Source organism: Entelurus aequoreus, linkage group LG17, assembly GCF_033978785.1.
Source record: "Entelurus aequoreus isolate RoL-2023_Sb linkage group LG17, RoL_Eaeq_v1.1, whole genome shotgun sequence".
Taxonomy (NCBI): Eukaryota; Metazoa; Chordata; class Actinopteri; order Syngnathiformes; family Syngnathidae; genus Entelurus; species Entelurus aequoreus.
In genome coordinates, this window is record NC_084747.1 from 3,654,091 (window position 1) to 3,674,811 (window position 20,721).

Sequence of the window (20,721 nt, forward strand, 5' to 3'; positions counted from 1 at the left end):
TTTCAAATGTCCAGAGCCTTTTAAATAGTTTGTTTTATTTTAAAAAAAAAACAACCAAAAAACCCGACTAGCAACACATCTCGCATCTTTTTCTGGTGTTATTATAAAATGCACTCGTGTTTAGGTCATTCTATTTCTGTCCCTTCATGTCCCCGCTGAAAAGCGAGCTGCATGACGTCACACTTTCTTGGCGCTGCTGCTCCAGTTGGACTTTCGCTCCTTAAAAGCCGCCGCCGTCCTCTTAATATTTGCACACTTTGTAGATGGCTGTCCGCAGGTATAGCTGGGATGTATTCAAGTTACATCCACATTGCAGACATGGAGGTTTCTGACATCCACATGTTGTTAGTGGGAGATTTTTTGACCTGATTTTTTGCGCTACTCCCCTTTTATGCTTAAAATCCACCAATTATTCAGTGCACTTACTGCATAGATTTATGTTACTGCAAACCAGTTATGTACAAACCCCGTTTCCATATGAGTTGGGAAAGTGTGTTCGATGTAAATATAAACGGAATACAATGATTTGCAAATCCTTTTCAAGCCATATTCAGTTGAATGCACTACAAAGACAACATATTTGATGTTCAAACTCATAAACTTTATTTTTTTTTGTTGCAAATAATAATTAACTTAGAATTTCATGGCTGCAACACGTGCCAAAGTAGTTGGGAAAGGGCATGTTCACCACTGTGTTACATAGCCTTTCCTTTTAACAACACTCAGTAAAGGTTTGGGAACTGAGGAGACACATTTTTGAAGTGGAATTCTTTCCCATTCTTGCTTGATGTACAGCTTAAGTAGTTCAACAGTCCGGGGGTCTCCCTTCTGCTATTTTAGGCTTCACACATTTTCAATGTCTGGACTACAGGCAGGCCAGTCTAGTACCCGCACTCTTTTACTATGAAGCCACGTTGATGTAACACGTGGCTTGGCATTGTCTTGCTGAAATAAGCAGGGGCGTCCATTATGTTGCTCCAAAAGCTGTATGTACCTTTCAGCATTAATGGCGCCTTCACAGATGTGTAAGTTACCCATGTCTTGGGCACTAATACACCCCCATACCATCACACATGCTGCCTTTTACACTTTGCGCCTATAACAATCCGGATGGTTCTTTTCCTCTTTGGTCCGGAGGACACGACGTCCACAGTTTCCAAAAACAATTTGAAATGTGGACTGGTCAGACCACAGAACACTTTTCCACTTTGTATCAGTCCATCTTAGATGAGCTCAGGCCCAGCGAAGCCGACGGCGTTTCTGGGTGTTGTTGATAAAGGGTTTTCGCCTTGCATAGGAGAGTTTTAACTTGCACTTACAGATGTAGTGACCAACTGTAGTTACTGACAGTGGGTTTCTGAAGTGTTCCTGAGCCCATGTGGTGATATCCTTTACACACTGATGTGGCTTGTTGATGCGGTACAGCCTGAGGGATGGAAGGTCACGGGCTTAGCTGCTTACGTGCAGTGATTTCTCCACATTCTCTGAACCCTTTGATGATATTACGGAGCGTAGATGGTGAAATCCCTAAATTCCTTGCAACAGCTGCTTGAGAAAGGTTGTTCTTAAACTGTTCAACAATTTGCTCAGGCATTTGTTGACAAAGTGGTGACCCTCGCCCCATCCTTGTTTGTGAATGACTGAGCATTTCATGGAATCTACTTTTATACCCAATCATGGCACCCACCTGTTCCCTACTTGCCTGTTCACCTGTGGGATGTTCCAAATAAGTGTTTGATGAGCATTCCTCAACTTTATAAATGATAAATAAATCAGTATTTATTGCCACCTTTCCCAACTTCTTTGTCATGTGTTGCTGCCATCAACTTCTAAAGTTAATGATTATTTGCAAAAAAAAAAAAGTTTATGAGTTTGAACATGAAATATGTTGTCTTTGTAGCATATTCAACTGAATATGGCTTGAAAGGGATTTGCAAATCATTGTATTCCGTTTATATTTACATCTAACACACTTTCCCAACTCATATGGAAACGAGGTTTGTATATACATTAAAGGCCTACTGAAATGATTTTTTTTTATTTAAACGGGGATAGCAGATCCATTCTATGTGTCATACTTGATCATTTTGCGATATTGCCATATTTTTGCTGAAAGGATTTAGTATAGAACAACGTCGATAAAGTTCGCAACTTTTGGTCTCTGATAAAAAAAAACCTTGCCCCTACCGGAAGTAGCGTGACGTTGTCAGTTGTTCACTCCCTCATATTTTCCTATTGTTTTCAACGCAGCTAGAGCTATTTGGACCGTCAAAGTGACGATTACCCCATTCATTTGAGCAAGGATGAAAGATTCGTGGATGAGGAACGTTAGAGTGACGGACTAGAATGCAGTGAAATACATATTTTTTTTCGCTCTGACCGTAACTTAGGTACAAGCTGACTCATTGGATTCCACACTCTCTCCTTTTTCTATTGTGGATCACGGATTTGTATTTTAAACCACCTCGGATACTATATCCTCTTGAAAATGAGAGCCGAGAACGGGAAATGGACATTACAGTGCCTTTTATCTCCACGACAATACATCGACGAAGCTCTTTAGCATGAGCTAACGTGATAGCATCTGTCACAAATGCAGATAGAAACAAAATAAATAAATCCCTGACTGGAAGGATGGACAGAAGATCGACAATACTATTAAACCATGGACATGTAACTACACGGTTAATAGATCTCAGCCTGGCAAAGCTTAACAATGCTGTTGCTAACGACGCTAAGGCTAACTTAGCAACCGGAGCTCACAGAGCTATGATAAAAACATTAGCGCTCCACCTACGCCAGCCAGCCCTCATCTGTTTTGCTCAGCAACACCCGTGCTCACCTGCGTTCCAGCGATTGACGGCGCGACGAAGGACTTCACCAGATCATCCGTGCGGTGGGTCTGCTAGCATCGGCTAGGCGTCTGCTATCCGAGTAAGTGGTCCTTGTGTTGCTACAGCCACCTACAACGTTCTTCTTTGCAGCCTCCATTGTTCATTAAACAAATTGCAAAAAAATTAACCAACAAGATGTCCAGAATACTGTGGAATTATGAAATGAAAACAGAGCTTTTTTGTATTGTATTCAATGGAGAAGGCATACCTCCGTTCCCCGGGCTACGTCACGCGCATACGTCATCCTTCGAAGGCTTTTTCAACCGGAATTGTGGCGGGAAATTTAAAATGTCACTTTATAAGTTAACCCGGCCGTATTGGCATGTGTTGCAATGTTAATATTTCATCATTGATATATAAACTATCAGACTGCGTGGTCGCTAGTAGTGGCTTTCAGTAGGCCTCTAAGATCTCAGCCAGTTGTACCTCTTGGGCGATGATATCAAATCTATTTGCAAGGTCAGCAAAATGATTACATCCATCCAAAATGAAGGTTTTTTTTTTTGGGCAAGAAATCCATCATCACCGCCATATCAAAAAATGAGGCAAAATGAAGTGCGATACAGCCGTGGCACAAAGGAAAAATCCCATGTACTGTAATATTGGTGTGGAAGCAGGAGTTCAAAAAGATTTCCACGCCTCATTAGGGACTAACGTTGCAAAAACTAACATCAAAGATGAATAGATGTTGTTTGTTTTCCTCTTGTTCGAGCGAGGACATTTTATACGGAAATAGTCACCACTTAATTGCGTGCGGGTTTAATAGGAACGTTTTTTGGAAGGTAACCCTTGCAATTCTGCACGCTTGTCTTCCTCTTCAATCCGAGAGGTTTCTTTTGCATCTTTATCGCTACCTTCTGCGTACGTTTTTGCTGCCATGAAACCATCCGTCCACCCACTCCTCAACCCCCAATCTCTGTCCTCCACTCGCTCCTCTGCCTCCTCGCTTCTCTCATCTCCTAAGACTATAATCACCGGGCTTACACTTCACTGTCAGTCCTCAATGCCAACCTTTGTGTGTGTGTGTGTGTGTGCGCGTGTGTGTGTGTGTATTCTTTGTGTTGGTTTCCATGGGTGTCTGTGTGCATGTGCCAGCACGGTGGTCCTGACTGCAGGGGGATAATATGTTGCCATACAGCATCTTGTAGTGTCAATATTTTGTGACGCATAGAGAAAGTTGCCATGGTTCTGTTCTAGGCATGTTCATCTCCATGGCGACGACTTATCAGTCCCGCACATCTGCGGTTGTCAACTTCAAACTACATGAATTCTTCTCCCTTTGCTTCCCACCAGATCACCAAAAGCTGGAACGAGAGGCTCGGATCTGTCGCCTGCTTAAACACGCCAACATCGGTGAGGACACACACACACACACACACACACACACACACACACACACACACACACACACACACACACACACACACACACACACACACACACACACACACACACACACACACACACACACACACACACACACATTTTTGTATTTGTCACCTACTTCAGACCTCCGAAAAATGCCTACCTCTTTAGGACCAGCCTTTCTAGATATATAAAGATGTGTATTTACAACATTAATAATATATACATACTATGCAAATATAAAGAAGATTGTTCCACAAGAAAAAGGTCACAGTTTCACAAGAAAAACTTGGAATTTGGCGGCATTATGATAAAAGTCGTAATTTTCCTCAACGCAAGTCCAAATTTTACAAGAAAAACTGAACATTTGTGCAATATTATGATAAAAGTGGGAATTTTACTCAATAACAGTCACATTTTTTTTTGGCAATTTTATGAAGAGTCGTAATTTTACTCAACAAGAGTCACACTTTCATAAGAAAGCTTTAAAATGTTGGCAATAAAATAATTATTGGAATTTTACTTGGCAAAATTGTGACAAAAGCCATCATTTTACTCAAAAAGTTTCACTGTTTTACACGAACAACAAAAAAAATTGGCAATATTGTGATAAAAGTCAGAATTTTATCACAATATTGCCAATTTTTTTGTCACCATTTTGCATTAAAAAGTAATAATTTGATATGACAAATGTCACCATTTTGCATTAAAAAGTAATAATTTTACATAAAGTAATAATTTTACGAGAAAATATTGCAATATTACAGAAACAGAAAGAATATGAAAAATTGTTCCCAATTTTATAAGCAAAAAGTCGACACATTGTGAGAAAAAAAGACTACTTTTAGTTAAATAAAAATTCTGTATTTGGTTTTTAATCTTCATTATTTACTTCAAGTTATTACAGTATGTCTCTATAAACATTTTTTTTTTATTATTATTTTGGCCAAAGGAGGCACATTTCAATTTCTTACACACACTTGTTATTACATATGTTGACCAGAGGGGGAGCACTTCATATTTTTACACAAGATTTCAACACCAGGGGTACAAATGAGACATTCTCTATTAGATGCACACATTTTTGTATTTGTCACCTTCTTCAGACCTCCGAAAAATGCCTGCCTCTTTAGGACCAGCCTTTCTAGATATATAAAGATGTGTATTTACAACATTAATAATACATACATACTATGCAAATATAAAAAAGCTTGTTCCACAAGAAAAAGGTCACAGTTTCACTAGAAAAACTTATATAATTTTGGCAGCATTATGATAAAAGTTGTAATTTTCCTCAACGCAAGTCAAAATTTTACAAGAAAAACTGAACATTTGTGCAATATTATGATAAAAGTTGGAATTTTACTCAATAACAGTCACTTTTTTTTTTGGCAATTTTGTGAAGAGTCGTAATTTTACTCAACAAGAGTCACAATTTCATAAGAAAACTTTAAAATTGTGGCAATATTATAATAATTATTGGAATTTTACCTGGCAAAATTAGTCATCATTTTACTCAAAAAATGTCACTCTTTTACAAGAACAACATGAAAAATTGGCAATATTGTGATACAATTCTGACTTTTATCACAATATTGCCAATTTATGTCACCATTTTGCATTAAAAAGTAATAATTTTGCATGACAAATGTCACCATTTTGCATCAAAAAGTAATAATTTTACATAAAGTAATAATTTTACGAGAAAATATTGCAATATTACAGAAACAGAAAGAATATGAGAACCCAAATTTATGAGCAAAAAATCGACACATTGTGAGAAAAAGACTGCTTTTAGTTAAATGTTTTGTCTGTAATTGGTTTTTAATCTTCATTATTTACTTCAAGTTATTACAGTATGTCTCTATAAACATTTTTTTTTATTATTATTTTGGCCAAAGGAGGCACATTTCAATTTCTTACACACATGTTATTACATATGTTGACCAGAGGGGGAGCACTTCATATTTTTACACAAGATTTCAACACCAGGGGTACAAATGAGACCTTCTCTATTAGATGCACACATTTTTGTATTTGTCACTTTCTTCAGACCTCCGAAAAATGCCTACCTCTTTAGGACCACCCTTTCTAGATATATAAAGATGTGTATTTACAGCATTAATAATATATACATACTATGCAAATATAAAAAAAACTTGTTCCACAAGAAAAAGGTCACAGTTTCACTAGAAAAACTTATAATTTTGGCAGCATAATGATAAAAGTCGTAATTTTCCTCAACGCAAGTCAAAATTTTACAAGAAAAACTGAACATTTGTGCAATATTATGATAAAAGTTGGAATTTTACTCAATAACAGTCACATTTTTTTTTGGCAATTTTATGAAGAGTCGTAATTTTACTCAACAAGAGTCACAATTTCATAAGAAAACTTTAAAATGTTGGCAATATTATAATAATTATTGGAATTTTACCTGGCAAAATTAGTCATAATTTTACTCAAAAAATGTCACTATTTTACAAGAACAACATGAAAAATTGGCAATATTGTGATACAATTCTGACTTTTATCACAATATTGCCAATTTATGTCACCATTTTGCATTAAAAAGTAATAATTTTATATGACAAATGTCACCATTTTGCATTAAAAAGTAATACTTTTACATGACAAATGTCACCATTTTGCATTAAAAAGTAATACTTTTACATAAAGTAATAATTTTACGAGAAAATATTGCAATATTACAGAAACAGAAAGAATATGAGAAATTGTTCCCAATTTTATAAGCAAAAAGTCGACACTGTGAGAAAAAGACTGCTTATAGTAAATTTGTTTGTCTGTAATTGGTTTTTAATCTTCATTATTTACTTCAACTTATTACAGTATGTCTCTATAAACATTTTTTTTTAAATTATTTTGGCCAAAGGAGGCACATTTCAATTTCTTACACACACTTGTTATTACATATGTTGACCAGAGGGGGAGCACTTCATATTTTTACACAAGATTTCACCACCAGGGGTACAAATGAGACATTGTCTATTAGATGCACACATTTTTGTATTTGTCACCTACTTCAGACCTCCGAAAAATGCCTACCTCTTTAGGACCAGCCTTTCTAGATATATAAAGATTTGTATTTACAACATTAATAATATATACATACTATGCAAATATAAAAAAACTTGTTCCACAAGAAAAAGGTCACAGTTTCACTAGAAAAACTTGGAATTTGGCGGCATTATGATAAAAGTCGTAATTTTTTACTCAACGCAAGTCCAAATCTTACAAGAAAAACTAAACATTTGTGCAATATTATGATAAAAGTTGGAATTTTACTCAATAACAGTCGCAATTTTACAAGAAAAGCTTCACATTTTGTCAATTTTATGAAGAGTCGTAATTTTACTCAACAAGAGTCACAATTTTTTGTTGGCAATATTATAATAATTATTGGAATTTTACCTTGCAAAATTAGTCATGATTTTACTCAATAAATGTCACTATTTTACAAGACCAAAATTAAAAATTGGCAATTATGTGATAAAATTCTGACTTTTATCACAATATTGCCAATTTTTGTCACCATTTTGCATTAAAAAGTAATAATTTTACATGACAAATGTCACCATTTTGCATCAAAAAGAAATAATTTTACGAGAAAATATTGCAATATTACAGAAACAGAAAGAATATGAGAAATTGTTCTCAATTTTATAAGCAAAAAGTCGACACTATGAGAAAAAGACTGCTTATAGTAAAAATTTTTTGTTTGTAATTGGTTTTTAATCTTCATTATTTACTTCAAGTTATTACAGTATGTCTCTATAAACATTTTTTTTTAAAATTATTTTGGCCAAAGGAGGTACATTTCAATTTCTTACACACACTTGTTATTACATATGTTGACCAGAGGGGGAGCACTTCATATTTTTACACAATATTTCACCACCAGGGGTACAAATGTGACATTCTCTATTAGATGCAATGGTTTTCCGTATTGGGACCATGATTTATGTCATCACTTGTTCACCGGTCCTCATATAGAAGGTACTTTTCCTTGTTGATGTCTCAAGAAGGGTAGAAATACAAGAACACACACACACACACACACACACACACACACACACACACACACACACACACACACACACACACACACACACACACACACACACACACACACACATTTTTGTATTTGTCACCTACTTCAGACCCGAAAAATGCCTACCTCTTTAGGACCACCCTTTCTAGGTATATAAAGATGTGTATTTACAACATTAATAATACATACATACTATGCGAATATAAAAAAGCTTGTTCCACAAGAAAAAGGTCACAGTTTCACTAGAAAAACTTATAATTTTGACAGCATTATGATAAAAGTCGTAATTTTCCTCAACGCAAGTCAAAATTTTACAAGAAAAACTGAACATTTGTGCAATATTATGATAAAAGTTGGAATTTTACTCAATAACAGTCGCAATTTTACGAGAAAAGCTTCACATTTTGGCAGTTTTATGAAGAGTCGTAATTTTACTCAACAAGAGTCACAATTTCATAAGAAAACTTTCAAATGTTGGCAATATTATAATAATTATTGGAATTTTACCTGGCAAAATTAGTCATAATTTTACTCAAAAAATGTCACTATTTTATAAGAACAACATGAAAAATTGGCAATATTGTGATAAAATTCTGACTTTTTTACAATATTGCCAATTTTTGTCACCATTTTGCATTAAAAAGTAATAATTTTATGACAAATGTCACCATTTTGCATTAAAAAGTAATAATTTTACATAAAGTAATAATTTTACGAGAAAATATTGCAATATTACAGAAACAGAAAGAATATGAGAAATTGTTCCCAATTTTATAAGCAAAAAGTCGACACTGTGAGAAAAAGACTGCTTATAGTAATTTTTTTTGTCTGTAATTGGTTTTTAATCTTCATTATTTACTTCAAGTTATTACAGTATGTCTCTATAAACATTTTTTTTTGTATTATTTTGGCCAAAGGAGGCACATTTCAATTTCTTACACACACTTGTTATTACATATGTTGGCCAGAGGGGGAGCACTTCATATTTTTACACAAGATTTCAACACCAGGGGTACAAATGTGACATTCTCTATTAGATGCAATGGTTTTCCGTATTGGGACCATGATTTATGTCATCACTTGTTCACCGGTCCTCATATAGAAGGTACTTTTCCTTGTTGATGTCTCAAGAAGGGGAGAAATACAAGAACAATAAAAGTCAGAATTTTATACGACAAATGTCTCCATTTTGCATTAAAAGTGATAATTTTACGAGAAAATATTGCAATATTACAGAAACAGAAAGAATATGAGAAATTGTTCCCAATTTTCTAAGACAAAAGTCGACACATTGTGAGAAAAAGACTGCTTTTAGTAAAAAAATAATTATTTTTCAAATGTTTTGTCTGTAATTGGTTTTTAATCTTCATTATTTACTTCAAGTTATTACAGTATGTCTCTATAAACATTTTCTTTTTAAATTATTTTGGCCAAAGGAGGTACATTTCAAATTCTTACACACACTTGTTATTACATGTGTTGGCCAGAGGGGGAGCACTTCATATTTTTACACAAACTTGCTTTTTCATATGTTGACCAGAGGGGGAGCACTTTTAAAAGCGACACACGGTCAAATTGTGTAATGTCCGTCGGAGTGTTTTTATGCATGTTTGTTTGTGCAATTGTAATGTACGGAAGTTAGCATCGTTAGCATTAGCTGCTATGATGACACATTTATGAGTTTTAATGTTAGTACTATTAACTTACAATTCTTTATGTCTTGTTTCAGTTTCGTAAACTCACAAAAATATCACCGTGTACTTATTAATGAGTCTGTTTCGCAGATTGGAGAGCTCGCTTTCGTAGATTGTGGGTCCATGACGATGACTTCTGTTTTGTTTGATTAGCCGTTTTACCTCCATGCTACAGGCACCGTTTTGAAACAATTGAGGGACGTAAATAAACATTTCCAAAATATTTCTGTGTAAATAAATACAACGTTTACATTTGCGGCTTACAGTTCGGTGCGGTCTGTAGTCTGGAAAATACAGTCATTTAGGTAGAATGTATTTATTTTAGCGCTTTGTAGTTTTATGTAAATTTGATTTTCATCAGTTTTCATGAGTCCTTTCTTTTACAATACCGGTATATCTGATTAGTATTCATTTTTTTAAATCAGCCTGACCTAAGCCTTGATCATAATCTTTGGGATTTCCACATGGCCTCATAGCATTTGACAATGTTCTGTTAGACTGTCAGTAGGTTAGATATAAGTATTGAATATGATTTAAAAGTTAAGAGTAATATAACTGAATCATTGTTAATGTTTAAGTGGGGCCCCGGGCCCCTCTGTAGTGGAAATGTGTAGAACCCCTGATGTACAGTATGTGCTGTGATATATCATGATCACTGTTTGTACTGATACACAAACTATGTGTTGTATTTCTAGTTCGTCTTCATGACAGTATATCAGAGGAAGGCTTCCACTACCTCCTCTTTGACCTGTAAGTCTCCTTCCTTCTTTCTTACCTTTTTTTTTCTTGACTCATCCAAGATAAAACTGATCATTCATGTACTCCACTTGTTTCCTCTCATTGCTTCTTCACCTGTTCCACTCTTCCTCTTTCCACTTCCTGTTTTTCTCTTCTTTTCTCATTATTTCCTCATTTCCTTTATTTTGGCTTCCGCTCCTGTAATCACTGCTATCCTCCTTATTTCTCTCATTCCTCATCCTTCTGCTTGATTTCTTCTTTTGTTAGCTGTCTTCACCATCCTCCTGATACATGTTGTCTTCCCATTCCTCTCCCACTATGTCCTATCTCTGATTTACTCTTTTTTTTCCTATTTTCCTTTCTTTCATCCTGTTTCCTCGTCTCTCGTCTCGCCTCCTCATATCCTTTCCTATAATTCCCTTCTGGTCATTTCCTTATTTCATTTTGTTTATGTCTCATTTCTTCTGTTTCCTTCTCACTTCCTTATCCTGTTTCCTCTCCTTGTGTTTCCTCTCATTATTTGTCTTATGTCCTCTGCTTCTCTTTCTTACGGAGCCCCTAAAGGGACACATTTTTTTTAGACATGTATCTCGTGTGCACCAGATAGTTTCTGGTGGGCACCAGATACATATCTAAAGAAAATGTGTCTCCGTGTGCACCAGAGAGTTTCTGGCGGGCACCAGAGAGTTTCTGGCGGGCACCAGAGAGTTTCTGGCGCGCACCAGAGAGTTTATGGTGGGCACCAGATACATATCTAAAGAAAATGTGTTTCTGTGCACACCAGAGAGTTTCTGGTGGGCGCACCAGACAGTTTCTGGTGGGCGCACCAGACAGTTTCTGGTGGGTGCACCAGACAGTTTCTGGTGGGCACCAGATACATATCTAAAGAAAATGTGTCTCCGTGCGCACCAGACAGTTTCTGGTGGGCACCAGAGAGTTTCTGGCGCGCACCAGAGAGTTTCTGGCGCGCACCAGAGAGTTTATGGTGGGCACCAGATACATATCTAAAGAAAATGTGTTTCTGTGCACACCAGAGAGTTTCTGGTGGGCGCACCAGACAGTTTCTGGTGGGCGCACCAGACAGTTTCTGGTGGGTGCACCAGACAGTTTCTGGTGGGCACCAGATACATATCTAAAGAAAATGTGTCTCCGTGCACACCAGAGAGTTTCTGGTGTGCACCGGATAGTTTCTGGTGGGCACCAGATACATATCTAAAGAAAATGTGTCTCCGTGCGCACCAGACAGTTTCTGGTGGGCACCAGAGAGTTTCTGGCGCGCACCAGAGAGTTTCTGGCGCGCACCAGAGAGTTTATGGTGGGCACCAGATACATATCTAAAGAAAATGTGTTTCTGTGCACACCAGAGAGTTTCTGGTGGGCGCACCAGACAGTTTCTGGTGGGCGCACCAGACAGTTTCTGGTGGGTGCACCAGACAGTTTCTGGTGGGCACCAGATACATATCTAAAGAAAATGTGTCTCCGTGCACACCAGAGAGTTTCTGGTGTGCACCAGATAGTTTCTGGCGCTCACCAGAGAGTTTATGGTGGGCACCAGATACATATCTAAAGAAAATGTGTCTCTGTGCACACCAGAGAGTTTCTGGCGCGCACCAGAGAGTTTCTGGTGGGCGCACCAGACAGTTTCTGGTGGGCGCACCAGACAGTTTCTGGTGGGCGCACCAGACAGTTTCTGGTGGGCACCAGATACATATCTAATGAAAATGTGTCTCCGTGTGCACCAGAGAGTTTCTGGTGGGCACCAGAGAGTTTCTGGTGGGCACCAGAGAGTTTCTGGTGGGCGCACCAGACAGTTTCTGGTGGGCACCAGATACATATCTAAAGAAAATGTGTCTCCGTGCACACCAGAGAGTTTCTGGTGGGCACCAGAGAGTTTCTGGTAGGCGCACCAGACAGTTTCTGGTGGGCGCACCAGACAGTTTCTGGTGGGCGCACCAGACAGTTTCTGGTGGGCGCACCAGACAGTTTCTGGTGCGTGCACCAGACAGTTTCTGGTGGGCACCAGATACATATCTAAAGAAAATGTGTCTCCGTGCACACCAGAGAGTTTCTGGTGGGCACCAGAGAGTTTCTGGTGGGTGCGCCAGACAGTTTCTGGTGGGTGCGCCAGACAGTTTCTGGTGGGCGCACCAGACAGTTTCTGGTGGGCGCACCAGACAGTTTGTGGTGGGCGCACCAGACAGTTTCTGGTGGGCACCAGAGAGTTTCTGGTGCGCGCACCAGACAGTTTCTGGCGGGCACCAGATACATATCTAAAGAAAATGTGTCTCCGTGCACACCAGAGAGTTTCTGGTGGGCACCAGAGAGTTTCTGGTGGGCACCAGAGAGTTTCTGGTGGGCGTACCAGACAGTTTCTGGTGGGCGTACCAGACAGTTTCTGGTGGGCGCGCCAGACAGTTTGTGGTGGGCGCACCAGACAGTTTGTGGTGGGCGCACCAGACAGTTTCTGGTGGGCGTGAAAATGCCAGTTCAGGAGTTAATTAGGCTGTATTTCCAACTAGGACTTTCCCCCAATGTCCCTTTCTGGTGGGCACCAGAGAGTTTCTGGTGGGCGCGCCAAACAGTTTCTGGTGGGCGCGCCAGACAGTTTGTGGTGGGCGCGCCAGACAGTTTGTGGTGGGCGCGCCAGACAGTTTGTGGTGGGTGCACCAGACAGTTTCTGGTGGGCGTGAAAATGCCAGTTCAGGAGTTAATTAGGCTGTATTTCCAACTAGGACTTTCCCCCAATGTCCCTTTAGGGGTGTTGTGGCAGAATGTGATTGCCTACCAAAAATGTATTTCCTTGGCGGGGGCGCGCAGCGCTCGCTGAACCTTCATTTTTAGCTCGGTCTGTCCACAGCGTATTACTAGGTGTAAGACAAAGACTTTATCTTCCTGGTTATTGTATCGCTACGTGTTTGACATTATTTAAGACTTTATCGTGCCCGGAAAATGACAGTTTTCCTCTTCTGTGGTATTGATGAGATTTAAAGGCGTGTTGTTAGTCCCATGTTGATGTGATAAAACCTCTTTCTTGTTTGGAAGATACACACACAATTGTAACTGTTATTTCTTCCCACACATAATAAATATGCACATGTTTGGATGTGTTCATTCATGTCAAATTGTCATTAAATGTAATATTGCCTGACAAAAAGTGATTTGACGTAATATTTTGATATTTACACATGCATATTTTACTATAATACCCTTATGAGCATTACATATGTCAAAATCAAGTATCTACTGTACTGTTTACTTGTTGAAATACCCTTTTTTGGAGCAAATATCTACCCAAATGGCCACTTTGTTGCTGCCAAAAATGTATTTCAAGTAATATTTTGATATCGACACATCTTATCTCTGCATATTCTACTAGAATACCCTTATGGGCTTTACATATATATATATATATATATATGTATATATATATATATATATATATATATATATATATATATATATATATATATATATATTAGGGCTGCAACAACTAATCGATTAAATAGATTATTAAAATAGTTGCCGATTAATTTAGTCATCGATTCGTTGGATCTATGCTATGCGCATGCGCGGAGCTTTTTTTTTTTTTTTTTTTTTTAATAATTTTTTTTTTTTTTTTTTTTTTTTTTTACTAAACCTTTATTTATAAACTGCAACGTTTACAAACAGCTGAGAAACAATTATCAAAATAAGTATGGTGCCAGTATGCTGTTTTTTTTTCAATAAAATACCGGATAGGATAGAAATGTAGTTTGTCTCTTTCATCCGATTATTAATCGATTAATCGAAGTAACAATCGACAGATTAATCGATTATCAAATTAATCATTAGTTGCAGCCCTAATATATATATATATATATATATATATATATATATATATATATATATATATATATATATATATATATATATATATATATATAAAAATATAAATATATATATATATATATATGTATATATATATAAATAAATATATATATATATATATATATATATATATATATATATATATATATATATATATATATATATATATATATATATATATATATATATATATATATATATATATATATATATATATATATATATATATATATAAATCAAGTACCTACTGTGCTTGATGTACTGGGCTCCATCTAGTGGTATGCCAAAGAATCGCTTGTTTAAAGTACAATGATTTATTTTCCTATATTCAAACACTGTGTTACCTTTCAAACGGTGTGCAATGTTACAGTGGCCAATTATATTAAAAATACTTGTTGAATAAAAGCTCTGCCTTGTTTTAATGAATACTTACTTAGGCCTATTGCGCTACTGTATTTCAATGTTGCTCGTTATGGTGATACTTGGGTAGCCAAGTGCTTCCTGAGGTTGTACTTGGTGGAAAAGGTCCGACAACCGCTTGTCTCGATTCTTCCGTTTCCTTTTCAAACGTTTTCCTCTCATCTTTGCTTGTATCTCCCCTCATCCAAAAGAAGAAACGGCAGAAAGTTCATCTGTAGTTTCAAACACATTTTTTTTGCTTTTCGTGGTTTTTCCCTCACTTTCTTACATGCACATGCATCTTTTTAAGAGGATGACAACCCAAATAGATGCCAGTCCTGTAGGACAGTGGTCCCCAACCTTTTTGTAGCTGCGGACCGGTCAACGCTTGAAAATTTGTCCCACGGACCGGTGGGAAGGGGGTGGGGGGTGTATTTAATTTTTTATTTTTTATTTTTTTTTACATAAATAAATACAATCATGTGCAGACTGTATTGATCTATATTGATATAGAATGTATATATTGTGTTTTTTATGTTGATTTCATTAAAAAAAAATTTTTAATTTATTTATTTTATTTTATTTTTTTGAAATTCTTGTGCGTACCGGTAGCAATCGGTACCGGGCCGTGGCCCGGTGGTTGGGGACCACTGCTGTAGGAAACAATGCACGTATTCTCAAGTCCTTGTTTTTGTTTCCTCCTTACCTACCCCTCTTTTCTCTCATTTCCTCTCTCCTCAAATGTACGTCCTTACGTCTTCACCTCTGTTTTTCTCCTTTCTCTTTTTCTCGTCTCTCTTCATTTTCTCCACAATGTTCCCTTCTCACTCCCCCCCTTCTCATTCCCTTTCCATCTGTTTTCAACTTTTTCCTCATCATTTCTTCATCTCTCTTCCTTTCCGACACATACAATTACATAACTCCCTCTCTCGTGTTGAATCCCCCCCACTTTCCCCCATACACACCACTACCCACTCCCACGCATCCAGCTCTCTGCCATCCCCTGCTAGTTTCCATGGTTACTGCATCATGTGGGATGGTGGGGTGTATTGGGGAAGGGGGTGCAGCAGCAGCAAAGATGATGAAGAAATAAATAAAGAGGAGTTCATGTTTTTTTTGTTTTTTTCCCATGGCAGGGTGACCGGAGGTGAACTGTTTGAGGACATTGTAGCCAGAGAGTATTACAGTGAGGCAGATGCCAGGTAGGTGGACCCTATTAAACCACCGCCCTTTTGTTTTACCTGTCTTCACTACTCCTTTTCTGTCTTTTAAATACAACATCCCCCCACCTTTTTGCACACTTCAAGATGCACTAACTAGGTACACCAACATCTAATGACACCAAAAGGGTACTCGCGATTTTTACGTCAACAGCCTCACTTTCTTGACAACTATTAAAGGCCTACTGAAAGCCACTACTAGCGACCACGCAGTCTGATAGTTTATATATCAATGATGAAATCTTAACATTGCAACACATGCCAATACGGCCGGGTTAACTTATAAAGTGACATTTAAAATTTCCCGGGAAATATCCGGCTGAAACGTCGCGGTATGATGACGTATGCGCGTGACGTAGTCAGTTAAACGGAAGTTATGGTACCCCGTAGAATCCTATACAAAAAGCTCTGTTTTAATTTCATAATTCCACAGTATTCTGGACATCTTTTGCAATTTGTTTAATGAACAATGAAGGCTGCAAAGAAGACAGTTGTAGGTGGGATCGGTGTATTAGCAGCGGACTACAGCAACACAACCAGGAGGACTTTGTTGGAGAGCAGACGCGCTAGCCGGCGACCTCACCTTGACTTCCTACGTCTCCGGGCCGCCAAACGCATCGGGTGAAGTCCTTCGTCCTTCCGCCGATCGCTGGAACGCAGGTGAGCACGGGTGTTGATGAGCAGATGAAGGCTGGCTGGCGTAGGTGGAGAGCTAATGTTTTTAGCATAGCTCTGTGCGGTCCGGTTGCTAAGTAGGCTTCAATGGCGTCGTTAGCACAGCATTGTTAACCTTCGCCAGGCTGGAAAGCATTAACCGTGTATTTACATGTCCACGGTTTAATAGTATTGTTGATTTTCTATCTATCCTTCCAGTCAGGGGTTTATTTCTTTTGTTTCTATATGCAGTTAAAGCACGATGCTATCACGTTAGCTCGTAGCTAAAGCGTTTCGCCGATGTATTGTCGTGGAGATAAAATGCACTGAATGTCCATTTCGGGTTCTCGACTCTCATTTTCAAGAGGATATAGTATCAGAGGTGGTTTAAAATACAAATCCGTGATCCACAATAGAAAAAGGAGAGGGTGTGGAATCCAATGAGTCAGCTTGTACCTAAGTTACGGTCAGAGCGAAAAATAATATGTATTTCACTGCATTCTAGTCCGTCACTCTAACGTTCCTCATCCACGAATCTTTCATCCTCGCTCAAATTAATGGGGTAATGGTCCGAATAGCTCTAGCTGCGTTGAAAACAATAGGAAAATATGAGGGAGTGAACAACTGACAACGTCACGCTACTTCCGGTAGGGGCAAGGTTTTTTTTTATCAGAGACCAAAAGTTGAGAACTTTATCAACGTTGTTCTATACTAAATCCTTTCAGCAAAAATATGGCAATATCGCAAAATGATCAAGTATGACACATAGAATGGATCTGCTATTCCCGTTTAAATAAAAACATTTCATTTCAGTAGGCCTTTAAGGTTACGCATACATGTAAACAGTAGTGAAATATATTTATACATACATAGGTTTTTATCATCTTAAGCTAGAGTTCACCCAATTATTTCTGGTCTTCCTAAAAAGGTTATTGCACCTTTGCAATTACTCCAAAATTCAGCGGCATGTGTTCTGACGAAGACAAGAAGGCGGGCTCACGTTACACCAGTTTTAAAATCTCTGCATTGACTCCCTGTGTGTTTCAGGATACATTTTAAGGTTCTTCTTATGGTTTATAAATGTTGCATATGTGTGTATGTTGTGTGTTTGTGTTTGGTATCTGTGTCCGTACGTGCGTATGTGATAATGGGGGATATGAGTCATCGGGGTATTGTTTTTAACTTTGCAAAGCACTTTGTGTTGCATTTCTTTTATGTATGAAAAGCGCTTTATGAATAAAGTTTGATTGATTGATATTGAGAGAAAAGTCAAAATAACGCAAAGTAGAATTAGATCAGGAGTGTCAAAAGTGAGGCCCGGCGACCATTTGCGGCCCGCAGCTTAACTTTGAACGGTCTGGGGCACATTCTACAATTACTTTTAAAAAAACATGGAAGAAAAAGTGGAATTAAAGAGCAAATGAGAAAAAGTTGGAACGTTGACTCTAATATTATGTATTTTGGGGGAAGCTACTGCATATTTTGTGTGTTTGCCATATAAAAAACATTATTTATTTGACAAAAGGGTGTAAAACAAACAGAAAAAATAATAAAGACTTATAATCGACGGATAGATCTGAAGATGATTTAAAGACTTAAGTGTTGAAAGTAAAAAAACATTATTATTAGTGGGTCCCTTTTGGATCCTCAACAGTTTTAGTGGAACTCATTGCTCAAAAAAATTATGAATTAAAATCAATGTTGTGATGAATTATTGATATATCTAAGGATCCACTTATTTCACATCAAATATTCCAAATTTGAGAATTTTTTTTGAGGGAAAATATAGAATTTTTTGGTGTTTTAAAAACATAGTTTTGACATGTAGGGCATAAACCATAAAACAATTGTAATAAATAAATAAACAACAACTTTTTGTCCAACTCTTAATTACCGATTCCGATATCAACCGATACCGATATATGTGTATGTTGTGTGTGTGTGTTTGTGTTTGGTATCTGTGTCCGTACGTGCGTATGTGATAATGGGGGATATGGGTCATCGGGGTATTGTTTTTAACTTTGCAAAGCACTTTGTGTTGCATTTCTTTTATGTATGAAAAGCGCTTTATGAATAAAGTTTGATTGATTGATATTGAGAGAAAAGTCAAAATAACGCAAAGTACAATTAGATCAGGAGTGTCAAAAGTGAGGCCCGGCGGCCATTTGCGGCCCGCAGCTCAATTTTGAACGGTCTGGGGCACATTCTACAATTACTTTTAAAAAAACATGGAAGAAAAAGTGGAATTAAAGAGCAAATGAGAAAAAGTTGGAACGTTGACTCTAATATTATGTATTTTGGGGGAAGCCACTGCATATTTTGTGTGTTTGCCATATAAAAAACATAATTTATTTGACAAAAGGGTGTAAAACAAACAAAAAAAATAATAAAGACTTATAATCGACGGATAGATCTGAAGATGATCTAAAGACTTAAGTGTTGAAAGTAAAAAAACATTATTATTATTAGTGGGTCCCTTTTGGATCCTCAACAGTTTTAGTGGAACTCATTGCTCAAAAAAATGATGAATTAAAATCGATGTTGTGATGAATTATTGATATATCTAAGGATCCACTTATTTCACATCAAATATTCCAAATTTGAGAATTTTTTTTGAGGGAAAATATAGAATTTTTGGGTGTTATAAAAACAGAGTTTTGACATGTAGGGCATAAACCATAAAACAATTGTAATACATAAATAAACAACTTTTTGTCCAACTCTTAATTACAGATTCCGATATCAACCGATACCTATATATGTGTATGTTGTGTGTGTGTGTTTGTGTTTGGTATCTGTGTCCGTACGTGCGTATGTGATAATGGGGGATATGGGTCATCGGGGTATTGTTTTTAACTTTGCAAAGCACTTTGTGTTGCATTACTTTTATGTATGAAAAGCGCTTTATGAATAAAGTTTGATTGATTGATATTGAGAGAAAAGTCAAAATAACGCAAAGTAGAATTAGATCAGGAGTGTCAAAAGTGAGGCCCGGCGACCATTTGCGGCCCGCAGCTTAACTTTGAACGGTCTGGGGCACATTCTACAATTACTTTTTAAAAAAACATGGAAGAAAAAATGGAATTAAAGAGCAAATGAGAAAAAGTTGGAACGTTGACTCTAATATTATGTATTTTGGGGGAAGCTACTGCATATTTTGTGTGTTTGCCATATAAAAAACATAATTTATTTGACAAAAGGGTGTAAAACAAACAGAAAAAATAATAAAGACTTATAATCGACGGATAGATCTGAAGATGATCTAAAGACTTAAGTGTTTAAAGTAAAAAAAACATTATTATTATTAGTGGGTCCCTTTTGGATCCTCAACAGTTTTAGTGGAACTCATTGCTCAAAAAAATTATGAATTAAAATCAATGTTGTGATGAATTATTGATATATCTAAGGATCCACTTATTTCACATCAAATATTCCAAATTTGAGAATTTTTTTTGAGGGAAAATATAGAATTTTTTGGTGTTATAAAAACAGAGTTTTGACATGTAGGGCATAAACCATAAAACAATTGTAATAAATAAATAAACAACAACTTTTATATCAATGGCTAGACCTGCAGTTGATCTGCAGCAGGGGTGTTTTTCACTGAGTGCCGCACATTAAAAAATGAAAGCATGCGGGGGCCATTTTGATATTTTTCATTTTCAAAACCAATACAGTATTTATTGTAACCATTAGGAATTCGCTCAATTTTGGTGAATGGTAAATGTCCTGGGAAACCAAAAGAGTCGCTATTATTACAGTCTTAAAATCATGTCATATATGTGTCTATCTATCTATCTATCTATCTATCTATCTAT

The 20,721-nt window shown here is 37.0% G+C and overlaps 1 protein-coding gene across 17 annotated transcripts in view; it reads left to right on the top strand.

Moving 5' to 3' along the window:
• LOC133632149 (calcium/calmodulin-dependent protein kinase type II subunit beta-like) overlaps positions 1 to 20,721 on the top strand; it is a 231,670-nt gene that overhangs the window by 22,697 nt on the left and 188,252 nt on the right. For all 17 annotated transcript variants that reach the window (XM_062024415.1, XM_062024398.1, XM_062024401.1 and 14 more), the window contains exons 3-5: positions 4,188 to 4,247; positions 10,721 to 10,775; positions 16,166 to 16,231. In XM_062024415.1, coding sequence (XP_061880399.1) covers positions 4,188 to 4,247; positions 10,721 to 10,775; positions 16,166 to 16,231 — 181 coding nt within the window. The remainder of the gene's footprint in view (positions 1 to 4,187; positions 4,248 to 10,720; positions 10,776 to 16,165; positions 16,232 to 20,721) is intronic.